The sequence below is a fragment of the Trachypithecus francoisi genome, unplaced genomic scaffold, assembly GCF_009764315.1.
Source record: "Trachypithecus francoisi isolate TF-2019V2 unplaced genomic scaffold, Tfra_2.0 Lachesis_group11, whole genome shotgun sequence".
Taxonomy (NCBI): Eukaryota; Metazoa; Chordata; class Mammalia; order Primates; family Cercopithecidae; genus Trachypithecus; species Trachypithecus francoisi.
In genome coordinates, this window is record NW_022681456.1 from 125,593,197 (window position 1) to 125,608,344 (window position 15,148).

The following is a 15,148-nucleotide window of genomic DNA, read 5'->3' on the forward strand; positions in this document are numbered from 1 at the left end:
AGCAGCTTCGTGGATATGTCTCATTGATGCTCATGGTACCACTTTCCCCCATGTAGGTGGGCAGGCATTGTTACCCCTATTTAATAAATGAGGAACCAACAGAGGCTTAGGAGAGGAGTTGCCTGATGTCCCATGATTGGTGGCAGAGCCAGGATCAACAGTGGGGCAGGGTGGGGGGACCTGGCCAGGCAGCGACTGGATGAGACCTGGGGTGACAAGTAGCAGGGACCCAGTCAGGGCAGAGAACGAGGGTTAGGACTGACTTTGAGGTTTGGATTGGATCGGTAAATTCCCAAGAAAGAGGGAGACTAGGAGGCTGGAGAAGAACGCTGGAGTAAAGGGGAGCATTACTAAGGGACATGGAGTACCTATCATGTGTCGGACACTTACCTCTATCTCTCCTGTCTGAACAAATCCTTGCAGGAACCCCAGGAGACAGTTTATCTCCACTCTGCGAATTGGAAAACAGACCCAGAGAGATTCAGTTGTATGTCCAAGACCACCCAGCTAAGAAGCTAAGCATTCTGAACTGGAACCCAGAGAATGTGACGCCCAAACTCCGGGTCTTTTCACTGCTGTGTTCCATTTGGGAAAGGCTAGTGATGCGGGGAAGGGGCTTATTGCCCCTTGGTGTTTGGTTGGGAGTGGTCGGATTGGTGGGTTAGGGGTTCAAGGCAGCCAGATCTGGGACTCCTGTGCTAGTGACTGGACTACAAAGAGTTAAAAACCTGGGGCCTCCTCCTCCCGCCTCCTCTGGCCTCCTCCTCCAGCTCTTCCTGTCCCGCTGTTGCAACACCGCCTCACTCTTCCCCTCCCAGCTCCTCTCTCCTCCTCTCTGCTTTAATTTTCTCAGAATTCTCTGGACTCAGCCTCCAGTTCTGGCCTTTGGGGTTCAAGATCAGGCCGTGGTCTCTATGCCCGAGTCTCAACCCTCAACTGTCACCCCAAGGCACTTGGGACGTCCTGGACAGACCGAGTCCCGGGAAGCCGCCAGCGCTGCCGCTGCCACACTGTCCTGAGCCCAAATGGGGGAGTGAGAGGCCATAGCTGTCTGGCATGGGCCTCTCCACCGTGTCTGACCTACTGCTGCCACTGGTGAGACCAGGGAAAAAGGGAAGAGTGGGCTGGTGGGCGAGGCGCCACCCGGCCGGCGTGGGCCCTCTCCGGGAGGGGGCCGAGCCTCTCCTTCCCGGGCCTGGTCCTGGCGCCAGCCTCAGGCCTGCAGGTCCTAACCTCAGCCACTGCCAGTGTGGGGTTCCCCATGCATCCACCGCTTGGAGTAGGGGCTGCGCTGAGGCAGGGGAATGGGAGAAGTTTGAAAGGGAGAGAGTAGAAGGAAGCCCTGAGCCCTGACAGCCGTGGAAGTTTGCGAGGGCCAAGGGAATGTGGGCAGGTGATAGGCCCAGGGTGGGGCAGATTTGGCGGGGAAAGGAAAGGAGTGGGAGTAGAAGGGTTAGCGCTCTGAGTCCAGATGGTTCTGAATTCTGTCCCTCCAGTCAGCTGGCTGGCCTGGAGTGTGCTGGGCCGTGGGGAGGCAAGGCTGCCTGTGGAACCTGGCAAAGCACACCCTGTAGGGCGGGAGTTTGGCGGCTGGTGAAGTCGGGGAGTGAGTTGAGGAGTGGGGATGGGGTGGTGTGGTGGGTTTGGGATGCCCGTGGTGGGAGGTATTTGAGAATGGGCTGGGACACTGGATGGGGCAGGGCAACCCAGTGGACAGCGTCCCCAGTACCCTGGCCAAGCCCGGGTCTCTCACCTGGGGACATTCTTTACCCTTCTGCCTGCTGCTAGGCAGGTGGCCTCTGGGACTGAGCCTTCCCAGGGAGCTAGCCCTCCCCCACCTGGTCAGTGTCACTGGGCCTGTCCTCCGGCTTCCCGTCCCCGCCGCTTCCCACAGAGCTAAACAACAATCCCTTGGCTTCTTATTCTACGGTTCAGTTTGGGGAAGTTGGTAGAAAGTTGTTTTCGTCACTGGAAAATGTCCCTTTCTCTGGCCTCAGCCTTGTTTCAATGTATCCTCCATCGTCCTCCACGTCTTGGCCCGGGAATCATCCTGTTCAGATGCTCCGGGCCCATCTAGTTGGGCAGACTTTCCCTGTCCTGTTGTGGCCCTGCCCTGCCCGGCCTCTGAAGGCTGCGCCTACCTCCCCTCTCTTTCGTGCCTTATACTTTTCCTCTCCCACCATTCCTTTCTTTCCAACAATCTCCCCAGACTCTCCTCAGACTTCTCAGAGCCTCTTTTTTTGAAATCTTTTCTCGCTAGTCCTCCTTCCCTCCTTTCTGCTCCGCTCTGGTCCCACATTGCCAGCCTCAGGTCCCCCAAGCAGCACGTCCCTTGTCAGGGTCTCACTCTTCTCCTTCTCCCTCCTCCTTAGTCCCACCCCCTCTTCCCTTCCTCCCACTGTCCTTCCCCCCGACGGTCTCGCCACCAGCCAGCTGCCCTGACATCCTGCTTCTGTTTTCTGTTTGGGGGTGGCCCTGGCTCCCTCACCCACCTGCTGCACGAACAGGAGCAGCTTCTATAACCTTTCATGCCTTTGTTTATCTCCACAACGGGGGTCATAGTCATGACTTCATACTGTTGTTTTGAAGATTGAATAGACTGATACGTGTTAAGTGTTCCTTTGATTTGTTAAGTGTGCACTCTGGGCTAGACACTGTGATAGGTGCTGGGATTACAGCAGAGAACAAAATCCCTGCCCATAGCTTTGACAGTCCATCAGGGGAACAGGTTGTAGCAAATAGAAAGCACTCAATAACATTTTTATATTGCTGTGATTAGTAGTAATTACTGGGTGGCTACCTGTGTTTGGAAAACAGAGGGTAAATGTAGCCTGAACAGGTAAAGGGAAGTGCCTGGGTCCTGGGGTGCTTTAGCCCAGGTGGGATTACATCTCCTAAGAGACAGAAGCCTGGCCTGGAGCCGGGGGAAAGGGAAACAAAGGGAGTGCAACATCCTTCTGAATTTCTCACCATTCAATGGGCAATGCAAAGCTCACTGTGTGTTGGTGGGGTGGAGGTAGGGGTGGGGGGCGGTGAGGTGAGGTAGGGGATTAGGGAAGAATGATACAGGAGAGATGGTGGCAAAGCAAACAGAATTTTGCTGCTCTCAAAGAGCTTACAGCCTAGGAACCAAGATGGCTTACAGTGAAAAATGATTTCAGAGCAATCCAGAGGAAAATATCCACAAATGCATGGTGATGTGGTGTCCTGGAGCACCAATGGGAGGAGAAAGAACTGGGGAAGGAGATGAGCCTTAGTCCACTGCCTTGCCTTGCTTAGCAGGTCTCAGCTCCTGTGCTCAGCTCCAGAAAATCCAGGAGCTTCCCCACGCTGCTTCAGTGTCCTTCGCCGTGCAACTGCAGCATTCCCTGTATAGATGTCAGTGCCAACAACTGACTGTCTTTGACTCCAGTGAGAGTTCTTGAGAGCACGAGCTGTGTATTATCCACCTCAGCATCCCTAGCACCCATATAGGACCTGTCACATAAACTGTACTCCTTAACTATTTGCTGAATGAATTAAGGAACAAGAGATGGGTCAGATGGGATGGGGGAGGGAAAGCCTCATAGAAAAGTGGATGTGGAGCCGACATCTGAAGTCACTGCCTGTCAGGGTAGCTATAAAGGAGGCAGGCAGAATCGGACACTGATGTGAGGAAGGGGAGAGGAATGGAGAGATGGAATTTTGTGTTGATGGGCAGGGTGGCAGGAAATCAGACACCTTGGTGGGAGTGGAAAGACCATGTTGAGAAACACTAAGAAATATGAATGGGAGAATTAGAGGGAGTCGGGTAGAGGATGGAGGAAGAGTGTTGAATATGGTCCCAGGTGGAGGAATTCATTCACTCGTTTATTCAGAAGCTGTTCTCCTAGGGCACACTCTGTGCCTGGACTGTGATTACAAGTGAGGTGAGGCATCTCAGATGGGTGCCGTGGCTCATGCCTGTAATTCCAGCACTTCAGGAGGCCGAGGCGTGTGGATTGCCTGAGTCCAGGAGTTCGAGACTAGCCTGGGCAACACAGTAAAACCCTATCTGTACAAAAAATACGAAGATTAGCGGGGCATGGTGGGGCGTGCTTGTCATCCCAGCATTCGGGAGACTGAGCTCAGGAGAATCGCTTGGGCCCAGGAGGTGGAGGTTGTAGTGAGCCCTGACTACACCACTACATTCCATCCTGGTGGTGAAGGTTGCAGTGAGCTATGAGTGTGCCATTGCACTTCACCCTGGGCGACAGTGAGACCCTGTTTAAAAAAAAAGAGAAGTGAAGCATCCCTGGAGGTGCCCATTCAGATCATTTCCATGACCACAGGAATGTTTGGAGCCAGGCTCCGGAGACGGAGAGGAAGGTTCACACACTTATGCGTGCCAGGTAAAGCCGGAATGAAGATAAAAAAGTGTGTAGGATGGGTGGGAGCAGAAGAGAGGCTAGAAGACAACTGCAATAACCCAGGTGTGAGGCAACCCAGGGATGCAGAGAGGGCTGAGAGATCACAGAGGGAGGCCTTGCAAGACAAACTGACACATGGGATGGCAGCAGGGATAGGGACAGGGCCCTGGGGAGGGAGCGTGGCAGGGTCTCAACGTTCATCCGGGAAGTCGATGGTGTGACATTTGTCTAGGTGAGGAGATGGATGAATTCCGTTTGGGGCATGTTAAGGGCCAGGGGAATGGTCGTGTGGAAGGGTGCACCTACCAAGCTAGAGGAGAGGTGCTCCAACTTCCTTCTGCCTTTGTATCATTCGGACGCACTGTGTTCACTCATCAGTGGTTCTCAGGAGAGGAGCACACCAGACTCCTCAGTAAGGGTGTGTGTGCTTGTGTGTGGGGAGGTGGGGGATGGTCTGAAAACTCTCCCCTGGAGATAAATCTGTTCCTCCCAGGGGTGCTGTCTCATCTCCCTCTTTGGGAATCACTGGCTTCCACCAGAGTGGAAGACAGATGTGTCATTAGATCAATCAGTTGATCTGTATTTATCTGCTCCCAGTCTGGAGGCCTGGTTCTGGTTGCTGAGAGGACACCAGGGGAGGATAAGACACTTTCTGACCAACACATTATTTGATCTGTCATCTTACAAGGTTCGTGGTCACTTTGGGGAGATCCTATCTGTCAACCAACATAACCATATTATGAGAAGAGCCAAAAGTAGATAGGGTCAGTTCACGTGAGCTGAGCCCACAGGGGCTGTGGGTCTCAGGAGCTGGGGTGGAGGAAACAGACATCATCAATGGAGGCTTCATGGGAGGGAGATGGGATCTCAGCTGGGCCCTTGGAGGAGAAGCTGCCATGACCTCCCCCAACATCTTGACATTAAATGAACAGACACATGAATGACGGGGAAAGGAAGACTGATTGGGTCCCTGCAAGGTGGCTGGATCAGGGTCAGACCACAAGGCCGATCTCAGCTTCGCCTCCCCACTCTGCAGCCCCAGCACAGGAAATCACACTTTAAAGCCTTCTCTGGCGGAAATTGTGGGGGAGTTGGAGGGGTGTTGGGCCACCCCCTCAACTGTCTCTCCACAGGCACCCCAGCTTCCTGCCCTTCTGCTCCAGGCTGGAGTCTGGGCCTAAAGAGCTCACCTCCTGTTTCTGCTGTTTTGCTTCACTCATGCAACTGCTGAGGACTGGGCTCACTGGGGCCAGTTGATGCCAGCCGTGGTGCCCAGTGGTGGGGAGTCTGAGGGCCCTGGCTCCTAGGGGTCAGAGAGGGCTGACCCGGAGCATTCTGGGGGCCAGGGTAAGCCTGGGAAGCAGGGCTGGTTCTTCCATCTGACATCCCTTCTTGTCTGCTCCCTCATTCCTGGAAGTGGGTGTTCAGGGCTCTGGAGCCTTTCCTGTGCTGCCAGTGGGCTTGGGGAGGGGCTGTGGAGACTCAGAACTGGCCTTATTTCCTAAGGATTGTCTGGGGACCCCAGGGAGGCCCCCAAACCCAGCACAGCTGGCCAGAACCAGCCAGGCTGTGGGAATGCGGTGAACCTAGGGTGGGAGGGCAGCTTTGGCTTGCTTCCTGCTGGGACTGGGGAGTGTTGGGGGCTGGAGTGAGAGCTCACGGAAGGGGTTTAGCTGTTGGAGACTTGTTGAACTGGGAGGAGGAGCTGGGGCGGGGCCTCAGCTAAAGGATGCTGAGGGGCTAGGAGGAGCGAAGTGGCCCTCAGGGAGGGGAGGGCACAGACCTGATGGGCGGAAGCCAGGGTCGAGGGAGACTTCCCTTTGGGATGGAATTGGGAGAGGGAGGCATTTCCCGGAACATGAGGGCCAAGTGGGACAAGGGTCTGTGGCCTGGCTTTTGGAAAGGGGAGGGGTTGAAAGGGGGTTGAGTGGGGATGGGAAGAAGGGACTGGGCCATAGGAAGAAGGGATTAGATGGAGTCCCTCTTGCAGGCTGGTGCCTTCTGCCTTTCTGCTGACTCATGACCCTTGAGGAGCTGGGGAAGCTGCTAGTTCCCTCTCCCCTCCCTAGATCTCCCTCCCTCTGGCCTGAGTCACTGGGGCGGAGTTGCTGGGAAAATATTTCCCTTTCCCGGATCTGACTTAACCCCCAGAGTGCTGGAAAGAGAAGGGAACATGTGGCCTGAGAAAGCCTCTCTCCCTCCCTCCCCCCAGGGAGGCTCATCCCCCACTGGCCAGAGGTCCCTGAAAAGCTCCCTTGAAGGCTCTCTGAGGCTGGCATCCCCCAGTTCTTCGTCATGACTCTGTCTCTGCCTGTTGACTCTGCCTCAAGGCCCCTGGATGGGATTCAAAGTGCCAGTGACCTTAGGTGCTCCCATAGCTTCTTCAGGGAAAGGAACCACACTTTCAGGATTGGGAAGTTCTTCCCATCACCACCCCAAACCCTTCCTGTTGCCCTGGAAGCCCCAGTCCTGTTCTCAGGGGAGGTGGCATGGTGTGGGCTGGTGTGGGCTGGGGAAGGTTGTCCTCTGAGCAGGGGTGCACACCTCCGCCTGCGGGGGCTGCTGTTGTGTTTCTGTGTGTAACTTCCCATGTTTGCGGCTGAGGCTTGAACTTCCGGGCCTGCGCAGCTACAGCTGCAGCATCTCCCAGTGGCTGACTCAGGGTGTGACTGGCCTCCTGCTCCGAGATGTGGAGTTGGTGAGGCTGGGTGGCTGTGGGCTGCCTGGCCCTCCTTCCCTGCCCTAGGGTTTCTGTGATCTGGTGAGTCAGTTGCTCCTCAGTGTTTAACAGACATTGAGGACACCCTCTTATCTTTACACAAAGTGTCTCTTATAGTAGAGAAAAAAAAAAAAAAAAAAAAAGCGCAGGGAAAACCAGAAATGAAGCTGGCAGAGATCAAAGTTCAAGTTGGAGCTAAATATTCACTCCTGGCTTTACTTTCCTGGCACTGATGCCAGAACAGGACAAGCCGTTTAGCTGCTGTGGGGTTGGCCTGAGACTGCAAAGCATACCTTCCAGAGTACCATGGCGTGCAGGGGGCCCCAGGACTCCCCAGCACGCCCTCAACTCCCACCTGACAGTCATCCAAGCTGAGTCACTAGCCTTGGCCAGCTCTATTTGAGTGTCCTGCACACCTTTGCCCACTCCTCCCCCCATCTCAACTTTGTCCACCGTCTACCCATGTGGGATCCCCAACCTTTCCCTTTTACTCTCCTCCCCATTTGTCATTGCCAACCCTGGGTGTTCGTGTAAATTTTGAGGTGGAGGGGATGGGCCAGGGAATGTGAGGGCAGGAGGCAGAGTAAGGTTTGATACAAGCATGTAAAGAAACTTCCTTCTGCTTCTGCCCACTCCCCAGGAGTGGTGCTCACAGGAACATCACTCGCCCCCACCACCAGCTGACTTTTTTAGAAATACTCCCGGGATGTGCACAGATCCTCATTGTTTACCTCTGTGAATGTTCACAAAGCAATCACATGGTGAACCCAGCACCCAGATGGAGAAACACCACCCCAATCTTTAGGGCTGCTTGTTGGAAGAAAGGGCCATCACTGAAGTAACCTGCCAATTCCCAATCAAAAACACATCCTTTCAACATCTGCCCTGTGTGCAGCACTGTTAGCTGCTGTGGGGGATTTCACAGTAAGGATAAAATACGGGGCTGGACTCACGCCTGTAATCCTAGCACTTTGGAAAGTCAAGGTGGGAGGATCACTTGAGCTCAGGATTTTGAGACCAGCCTGAGCAACATAACAAGACCCTGCCTCTACTAAAAATAAAAAAAAAAATTAGCTGGGCATGGTGGTGCACGCCTGTAGTCCCAGCTATTCAGGAGGCTAAGGTGGGAGGACTGCTTGAGTGTGGGTGGTGGAGGCTGCAGTGATTGTGTCCTGCACTCCAACCTGGACAACAGAGCAACAAGATCCTGTCTCAAAAAAAAAAAAAAAAATACAGCTTAGGTCTGGGGCCTACTAGCTTTGAGTTGAGGGAACAAAAATGAACACACAGGACAACTAGAGAACAATTAAGCATCAGATTGTGTGATCCCAACTGTCTAAGATTCAAGGAAGAACTCTAACCTTGGTGAGTGGGTTGCCCTGGGCAGAATGTTCCACAAGGAAGGACTTGAGCTGGGGAAGTTTTATTTTTATTTTTTTATTTTTATTTATTTTATTTATTTATTTATTTTTTGAGACAGAGTCTTGCTCTGTCGCCCGGGCTGGAGTGCAGTGGCCAGATCTCAGCTCACTGCAAGCTCCGCCTCCCGGGCTCACGCCATTCTCCTGCCTCAGGCTCCCGAGTAGCTAGGACTACAGGCGCCCGCCACCTCGCCCGGCTAGTGTTTTGTATTTTTTAGTAGAGACGGGGTTTCACCGTGTTAGCCAGGATGGTCTCGATCTCCTGACCTCGTGATCCGCCCGCCTCGGCTTCCCAAAGTGCTGGGATTACAGGCTTGAGCCACTGCGCCCGGCCAGAGCTGGGGAAGTTTTAGATCTGCTGCCCCTACGCTTCCCATCCCTCCCTCTCCTGATGGTGTCTCCTCTATCTGATTCTTCCCCAGGTGCTCCTGGAGCTGTTGGTGGGAATATACCCCTCAGGGGTTATTGGACTGGTCCCTCACCTCAGGGACAGGGAGAAGAGAGATAGCGTGTGTCCCCAAGGAAAATATATCCACCCTCAAAATAATTCCGTTTGCTGTACCAAGTGCCACAAAGGTAGGGACAAGTGGAAACGGTGAATGCCCTCGGGTCTGGGGTGCTGCTGCTTCCTCTGCTTCTTCCAGATGTTCTTCCCTAACTTTGCTGCCTCTCCTGGACTGGGATTTTCTCCCTCCCTCCTCTCCTAGAGACTTCAGGGAATTGGCTCTGGCTGTTGTCCCTAGCATGGGGCTCCTTCCTTGAACTCTCACCTGCAGCCTAACTCTGCTGCTCCATTCACAGGAACCTACTTGTACAATGACTGTCCAGGCCCGGGGCAGGATACGGACTGCAGGGAGTGTGAGAGCGGCTCCTTCACCGCTTCAGAGAACCACCTCAGACACTGCCTTAGCTGCTCTAAATGCCGAAAGGGTGAGTGTTCACAGGGCGGAGAGTCAGGCAGGTCTTGACCGGTGTGTGCGTGCCTGTGTGCAGGCTGGTTGGTGTGGGCAGGAAGGTGTGTGTGTTGGTGGGACACTGCATGGATGTGAGTGTGTGTTACAGAGACAGACACACACTTAGGGGAATATCAGGAAGGGGATGCAGGGACAGGAGGATGCAGGACTCATACCCCATCTTCTCCCCTCACCAGAAATGGGCCAGGTGGAGATCTCTTCTTGCACAGTGGACCGGGACACCGTGTGTGGCTGCAGGAAGAACCAGTACCGGTATTATTGGAGTGAAAACCTTTTCCAGTGCTTCAATTGCAGCCTCTGCCTCAATGGGACCGTGCACCTTTCCTGTGAGTGCAGCTCTCCTGACGCCAAGCCCAGGGGCTGGCCCCTTCCCCATGTAGCGGCATTTCCTTTCCTTCCCCCTCCCATAGTCTGTGGGTCTGACGACCAACTCCTCTCTGGCCGCCCCCACCCTGTCCCTTGTCACTTCCTCTGTCCTGTGGGGTGAGGGTGCAGGGTGCTCCTTCTTTAGCTGTGCTGCACTTCTCCCTACAGGCCAGGAGAAACAGAATACTGTGTGCACCTGCCATGCAGGGTTCTTTCTAAAAGAAAACGAGTGTGTCTCCTGTAGTAAGTGAGTATCTCTCAGAGCTGCTGGGCACTGGATGGTGGCATGGATTGGGATGGGTGACTTTGGTGGGAGCCACTAGTGGGACAACGTATGCCAGGATGCCCCAGAGTGCTCAGGCTCCTACTGACTGAGTGGGAGACACTTCATTAAGACACCAGGCAGTCCTTCCCCTTGCTCTTCAAATCTTTTTTTTTTTTTTGAGACGGAGTCTTGCTCTGTCGCCCAGGCTGGAGTGCCGTGGCCGGATCTCAGCTCACAGCAAGCTCCGCCTCCCGGGTTCACGCCATTCTCCTGCCTCAGCCTCTCGAGTAGCTGGGACTACAGGCGCCCGCCACCTCGCCGGCTAGTTTTTTTGTATTTTTTAGTAGAGACGGGGTTTCACCGTGTTAGCCAGGATGGGCTCGATCACCTGACCTCGTGATCCATCCATCTCGGCCTCTGAAAGTGCTGGGATTACAGGCTTGAGCCACCGCGCCCGGCCTGCTCTTCAAATCTTAAGGAGTCTTTGAGGATAGAAGATCATGCCCCAAGGACTTGTAGCCCTTCCAACTCAGATATGTAGATTCTTGGGCCATAGGATCTACGATAGTTCATTGATTCTGGGACATACACTCTGACAGCTCTGAAATCAAACTTCCTATAATTGATGATTCATCATGGTTTAATTGGCAGCTTTGTGTATGTCTGGGTAGTCATGTAAAGAAAAGTGCCTTTGATTCTTGATGGCATCTTAGGTTTGATGAAATATGGTATTTCCCCCTTAGTCTCTTAGTCCAGGCCTCCTCACTCCTGGCTCCACAGTGGCTGTTCTTGTCACTCACTTGCAAAGAATAAACTCTGAGGGCTCTCAGAGTTTGAACCCCAGCATAGCCACTTATTGGCTATGTGACCTTGGGCAAGTTTCTTAACATCTCCGAGCCTGACTTTTATTTATTCATTTATTTTTGAGACAGGGTTTCATTCTGTCACCCAGGCTGGAGTGCAGTGGCACAACCATGGCTCAGCCTCCACCTCCAGGGCTCAAGCCATCCTCTTGCCTTAGCCTCCTGAGTAGCTGGGACTACAGGCACACACCACTACAGCCAGCTAATTTTTTACTTTTTGTAGAGACAGGGTCCTACGATGTTGCCCAGGCTAGCCTCGGACTCCTGGGCTCAAGCAATCCTCCGCCTCGGCCTCCTAAAGTGCGAGGATTACAGGCATGAGCCACCAAGCCTGGCCTGGGCCTTACCATTCTTATATTTAAAGTAAGCATAATGACATTCATTTGGTGAATTTATGAGAACCAAAAACAAGCAAACAAACAAAACCTACAACACATCTGACACAAAGCTATTTATTTTCCATTCATCTTCATCTTTTTTTTTTTTTTTTTTTTCTTGAGACAGAGTCCTGCTCTGTTGCCCAGGCTGGAGTGCAGTGGCGCAACCTTAGCTTACTGCAACCTCTGCCTCTCAGGTTCAAGCGACTCTCCTGCCTCAGCCTCCCGAGTAGCTGGGATTACAGGCACATGCCACCATGCCTGGCTAATTTTTGTATTTTTAGTAGAGATGGAGTTTCACCAGTTTGGTCAGGCTGGTCTCAAATTCCTGGTTATCCACCTGCTTCAGCCTCCCAAAGTGCTGGGATTATAGACGTGAGCCACCACACCTGGCTTCGTCTCTTCCTGAAAGCACTCTTTTTTTTTTGAGATGGAGTCTCACTCTAATGCCCAGGCTGGAGTGCAATGGCGCGATCTCGGCTCACTGCAAGCTCCACCTCCTGGGTTCACACCATTATCCTGCCTCAGCCTCCCGAGAAGCTGGGACTACAGGCGCCTGCCACCACGCCTGGCTACTTTCTTTTGTATTTTTAGTAGAGACGGGGTTTCATCGTGTTAGCCAGGATGGTCTCGATCTCCTGATGGTCTCAATCTCCTGATCTTGACCCGCCTTGACCTCCCAAAGTGCTGGGATTATAGCCATGAGCCACCACACCTGGCTTCATTTCTTCCTGAAAGCACTTTTATACTATTCTATGTGGTTCTCACCATGAGCTTGAGAGGTGGGCTAAAGTGCCTCTCCCTGCTTTCAGCTTCCTGCTGGGAACTCACTCTCTCAAGTTCCTTGCAGCACCACCCCATAGAGTTCTCATCACTCCACACTGTCCAGTGACAACTCCCAATGTGGAAGATCTGCTAGTTCTACAGTGTGCTCTCTGGCTGCCCCAGTAACATGTATTTTTAAATTTTTCATATGCATGTTTGACTCCCCCTCCCCGAAGTCAGGTGTTGTAACTAGCAGTGTCATTTAAGAAAAAGCCCTTTAACCTCTCTTTGCCGAAGGATTCTTATCAGCAAAACAGTGATGAAACAGCAATCCCATAACAGCGAGCTAGTCACCTTCTCAAGCACTTATTAAATGAGGCATAATCATTTTGCTTAATCCTCAGTCCTGAGAGGTGGGTGATCCCTGTGGTGATGAGGAAACTGAGGCTTGGGGGTTAATGGCTTGCCTAGATTCACACTGCTAGCCAAGGAATGGACTGGAATTTACACCCTGACCCTGACTGCTTTTCACATTTTCTACACAGCCTTTTCAAGATCCCTGCCAATTCTAAAATTAAATGATTCTATGATTAACTGTGTTTCATTCTTCTGCATCAGTTCCCAAAACAAATTATATCAAGAGACAGCAAAAATATTTGTAAAGAAAGGATGTCCAACAATCTGTGTTGTTTTTCTGTGTTCCTCCAATGGTAGGGCCTCTATTCACCAGTGCCGTCTCTTCCTTTAGCTGTAAGAAAACCCTGGAGTGCACGAAGTTGTGCCTACCCCAGACTGAGAATGTTAAGGGCACTGAGGATTCAGGTGAGGAGAAGTGACCTGGTGCCCGTGCTCACCTGCCCTCTCCCTCTCCTTGTCTCCACCCATCCATCCCACCCATCCGTCTATCCCTGTGGCCCCCCTCTGCCCCTCCTCTGACCCACACCTGCTTTGTCTCCAGGCACCACAGTGCTGTTTCCCCTGGTCATCATCTTTGGTCTTTGCCTTTTATCCCTCCTCTTCATTGTTTTAATGTATCGCTACCAACGGTGGAAGTCCAAACTCTACTCCATTGGTGAGTGGGGCCTTTGGGAGGGAGATGGAGCTGGTGGGGGTGAGGGAGGATGTGGGTGGGTGCGATGGACCTATGTGGAGGGAGGTGAGGAATGTCCCCTCAGTTCACTCTGCTGGGGACTCTGGGTAGAAGGTGGCCCTGGATGGCTGGGGAGAGGTCGAGCTGCATCAGTAGCTCTCTCGTCCCTGGGGCCACATAGGCCCTGAGGCATGTCACCACAAGTCCCCACTGCCAGCTGAGTCTAGGGTGCCAGGGCTGAGAGAGGAAGTGAAATTTACAATGCTTGCTTTCTTTTTTCTCAGTTTGTGGGAAATCAACACCTGAAAAAGAGGTGAGATGAAATCAGAGAGCTACTCCCAAATGTCCCTGACCATTCCTCATAATTGCCTAATACTCAGCTCCCCTGGAATCATCCTTCGCCTCCCCGAGGCTCACCTCATTCCCTCTAAGTCCCAACCCCTATCCAGAATAAAGGGGGCCGGGCTTGGTTTTTGCTCCCCCACTAATGTTGCGCCACCTTCTCTCTTCCAGGGGGAGCTTAAAGGAACTACTACTACGCCCCTGGCCCCAACCCCAAACTTCAGTCCCACTCCAGGCTTCGCCCCCACCCTGGGCTTCAGTCCCATGCCCAATTCCACCTTCACCTCCAGCTCCACCTATACCCCCGGTGACTGTCCCAGCTTCGCGGCTTCCCGCAGAGAGATGGCACCACCCTACCTGGGGGCTGACCCCATCCTTGCGACAGCCCTCGCCTCTGCCCCCAGCCCCACTCCCCTTCAGAATTGGGAGGACAGCGCCCACAAGCCACAGAGCCTAGACAGTGAGTTTCTCCTGCCGCTGGAGACTGGGGGGAGGAGGCTGGGGGAGGGCCAGGTGAGCGCGGGCGGCCTCCCAGAGGGGACCAGGAGAAGCGGAGGGCGCGGGATGCGGGGCAGGGCTTGGGGTTGCCGCCGGAGGCTCACCGGCCTGCGTCCCCGCAGCTGATGACCCCGCGACGCTGTACGCCGTGGTGGAGAACGTGCCCCCGTTGCGCTGGAAGGAATTCGTGCGCCGCCTAGGGCTGAGCGACCACGAGATCGATCGGCTGGAGCTGCAGAACGGGCGCTGCCTGCGCGAGGCGCAATACAGCATGCTGGCGACCTGGAGGCGGCGCACGCCTCGGCGCGAGGCCACGCTGGAGCTGCTGGGCCGCGTGCTCCGCGACATGGACCTGCTGGGCTGCCTGGAGGACATCGAGGAGGCGCTGTGCGGCCCCGCCGCCCTCCCACCCGGACCCAGTCTTCTCAGATGAGGCTGCGCCCCTGTGGGCAGCTCTAAGGACGGTCCTGCAAGATCCCCTTCCAACCCCACTTTTTTCTGGAGAGGAGGGGTCCTTGAGGGGCAAACAGGGGCTAGCAGCCGCCTACTTGGTGCTACCCTCTAGATGTACATAGCTTTTCTCAGCTGCATGCGCGCGGCTGACAGTCAGCACTGCGCGCGCGGAGAGAGGAGCGCCGTGGGCTCAAGAGCCTGAGTGGGTGGTTGCGAGGATGAGGGACACTATGCCTCATGCCCGTTTTGGGTGTCCTCACCAGCAAGGCTGCTCAGGGGCCCCTGGTTCGTCCCTGAGCCTTTTTCACAGTACATAAGCAGTTTTGTTTTTGTTTTTGTTTTTTTTTTTTTTGGTTGTTTTTTAAAATCAATCATGTTACACTAATAGAAACTTGGCAGGCCTATGCCCTCTGCCTGGACAAGCACAAAGCAAGCTGAACTGTCCCAAGGCAGGGGCGAGCACGGAACAATGGGGCCTTCAGCTGGAGTTGTGGACTTTTGTAAATACACTAAAACTTCTGAAATTAAAGCTCTGCTCTTAGAGAGAGTGGTTTGTCAGGATGGGAGGTGGGGGCAGAGGCCCAGATCCTGAGGGGTGAGATGGGAAAAGCCCTGCACTAGGGCCAG

At 53.8% G+C, this 15,148-nt stretch overlaps 1 protein-coding gene across 1 annotated transcript; it reads left to right on the forward strand.

The window, feature by feature from the left end:
- The first annotated feature begins 766 nt into the window (after positions 1 to 766).
- TNFRSF1A (TNF receptor superfamily member 1A) lies at positions 767 to 15,064 on the forward strand. The gene is made up of 10 exons (XM_033223118.1): positions 767 to 1,095; positions 8,951 to 9,104; positions 9,330 to 9,458; positions 9,679 to 9,828; positions 10,037 to 10,115; positions 12,887 to 12,960; positions 13,097 to 13,210; positions 13,513 to 13,541; positions 13,742 to 14,030; positions 14,191 to 15,064. The coding sequence occupies exons 1-10, from the start codon at positions 1,057 to 1,059 to the stop codon at positions 14,499 to 14,501; spliced, it is 1,368 nt and encodes a 455-aa protein (XP_033079009.1). The 5' UTR covers positions 767 to 1,056; the 3' UTR covers positions 14,502 to 15,064.
- The last annotated feature ends 84 nt before the right edge of the window (positions 15,065 to 15,148 follow it).

Excerpts from the sequence above, each read along its gene's own strand:
- TNFRSF1A (XM_033223118.1), top strand. The coding sequence starts at position 1,057 with ATGGGCCTCTCCACCGTGTCTGACCTACTGCTGCCACTG. Across the intron at positions 13,542-13,741 it reads AATCAACACCTGAAAAAGAG|GGGGAGCTTAAAGGAACTAC; the intron begins GTGAGATGAAAT and ends TCTCTCTTCCAG. Across the intron at positions 14,031-14,190 it reads CAAGCCACAGAGCCTAGACA|CTGATGACCCCGCGACGCTG; the intron begins GTGAGTTTCTCC and ends GCGTCCCCGCAG.